The 2500-nt window shown below is 44.6% G+C and overlaps 1 protein-coding gene across 3 annotated transcripts in view; it reads right to left on the reverse strand.

The window, feature by feature from the left end:
- LOC131354867 (protein eva-1 homolog C) overlaps positions 1-2500 on the reverse strand; it is a 67469-nt gene that overhangs the window by 24981 nt on the left and 39988 nt on the right. For all 3 annotated transcript variants that reach the window (XM_058392945.1, XM_058392944.1, XM_058392946.1), the window contains one exon: positions 1398-1541. In XM_058392945.1, coding sequence (XP_058248928.1) covers positions 1398-1541 — 144 coding nt within the window. The remainder of the gene's footprint in view (positions 1-1397; positions 1542-2500) is intronic.

Raw genomic sequence — 2500 nt, forward strand, 5'->3', positions numbered from 1 at the left:
GCTGATGGAACTGGATCAATCAGACCCAGACACACACACACACACACAGAGCACTGTATCAGCATGTCTGATGTTTACTCTCATTTAGTTTCCTGTAGGAGGATGAATTAGTACAGAGGGTCTGCTCTGAAAAAATTCAGGAGGTCGGTCTTTCAAAACACACACACACACACACAAACACAAGTCAGATCAGTGATGTTATAGAACAGGTAAAATTTATACTTAAAACAGTTGGATTTTAAAGAGTAGCAGACCACACCCCCTTCACAGAAACCACACCCCCTCCACAGAGGCCACACAGCCTTCCCATAAGCCACACCACCTTCACAGAGGTCACACCCGCTATCGCAGAGGCCAGGGGCCATGCCGCCTTAAGCCAAACTGCCTTCAGAGGCCACACCTCCTTCACATAGGCCACACCTCCTTCACAAAATCCACACGCCTCCACAGGGGCCACACCTCCTCTACAGAAGCCACACTGCCTTTACAGGGGCCACACCCCCTCCACAGGGGCCACACCCCCTTTACATAAGCCACACTGCCTTCACAGGGGCCATATCCTCTCCACAGAGGCCAAACCCCCTTTACAGGGGCCACGCTGCCTTCACAGGGGCCACACCTCGTTTAGAGATAATTGTTTAATCATGTAGTTTATCTGTATCCTATCCTATTACTTATACTAAGCCATCGTTTATTCTCCAGTACTGATGAAAAACGTCTTTTATATTATATATACATATATATACACATATGTACATATATATATACATATATGTGTGTGTGTGTGTGTGTATAAAAATAAATACATAATTAAATAAATACACCAGGTCCAACAAAATCCTTTCTGAAAGTCTGACAATATTAACAATATCACACCTGCTGCCATCAGTAAACATCAAAAATAATAATCCAGTCAGATAATTCATATAGATGAGTGATAATGATTACATTCAATTAATGGAAAAATACAACAGAGGGTGAGAGATGATGAGAGACAACAATTGATTAAAAATAAACCTGTGATTATTTAAAAAATCCTATATATATATATATATATATTTTTTTTTTTTTCTTGTACACAGAAGCACTTCCCACATGGTAGCAGTGTGTGTTCAGCGCCCTCTGGTGGCCAAAACCGCATCATTGCATGAGTTCTTTTCTGGGAATCTCAGCTCTGATTGGTCAGATGCTGGACATCAACATCATGTGGTTTTTCACCTGTTTAGAGCTCGAGGGGCCACGTTTCTCTTCTGAAGATGTTTGTTGAAGATTTATGTTGTCATGGTAACATGGTCTGCCTCCATATTTCATCATTTACCTCACAGAATTAATTTTTGTATTTAAAATGCAGTTCCTCTGTAAGATTGCAGGGTGTGTGTGTGTGTGTGTACACTCACCACAGGTGTATATAACACTGAGGTATTTGCGAGTCCCGGCGTAACAGGGGTCCCCGAACTCCTGTGTCGAGGCTCGAACCATACACGTGCGTTTCCCGTGGCAACGTGATGTCATCACCTGCAGGGCCCCTTCCGCATGACAGTCTGGAAAAACAGGACAAAGAAAAACAAAAAAAAAATCACTATGTGTGCGTTTCACATTTTCCAGACTCATTAGCGGGTGCCATACCTGCAGCGGTGGGGTATATATTTATATAGAAAGGACATTTCTGCTCATGGAGACAGTGAAGGAGCTAAACACTCACGCTAATAACACGCTATTGAAGCTACATGATCCAACAAAGAGCTAGAAAGTTGGAATTAATTAAGACTACTTGACTGGCATGGAATCACAGAGAGAAGCTCTCACACACACACACACACACACACACTAACACACACACACTCACATACACGGAAACTTCCTTTATTGTTCAGCAGGCCAGCTAATCTGGCTAAACACCGAGCTACTAGATAAATAACCTCTGCTAACTAGCATCGCTCTGGAACTGTTTTGAATCATGGGGTGGGGGATCCAACTCTCACGCGGGATCACATGTAGCAGCAGCATACAGGTAGTTTAGCCAGCGCTCATGTAGCCCCTGGTTTATGAACATTTCAAATATTTTGTAGAATTAGCAAAGAACGGCTGACGGTTCAGATTTCTGAGCGACTCTGAGGCAAAGTCTGAGGTAAAAACTGTCTGAAAGCTCTTTCACGCCGACGAATATGAAGAATGTGTGTGTGGGTTCTACTCTCCGCGTGTTCAGACGCCCCCCCTCATCCCTGACAGACGTGTGCTTTGTCTCGGAGACGTTTGATCTCCTTGAGGACGGGAACCTCGGCGTGTCAGTGTGACTGATGATCTGCTCATCCATCATCGCTAAGCGCTTATCGTGTTCACAGATGGACTTAACACACATCCCAACACGAGCCGGACACGGCGGCCGACCTCCAAACCCGCCGCCGACCACGTCATGTTTCTCTCCTCTCGCTTTAATCCGCGGCAGGATTTAGCATTAAACCACAGAGCGGAGAATGAACCTGCAGTGTGACGCTAACAG

This window comes from Hemibagrus wyckioides, linkage group LG06 (assembly GCF_019097595.1).
Source record: "Hemibagrus wyckioides isolate EC202008001 linkage group LG06, SWU_Hwy_1.0, whole genome shotgun sequence".
Classification (NCBI taxonomy): domain Eukaryota; kingdom Metazoa; phylum Chordata; class Actinopteri; order Siluriformes; family Bagridae; genus Hemibagrus; species Hemibagrus wyckioides.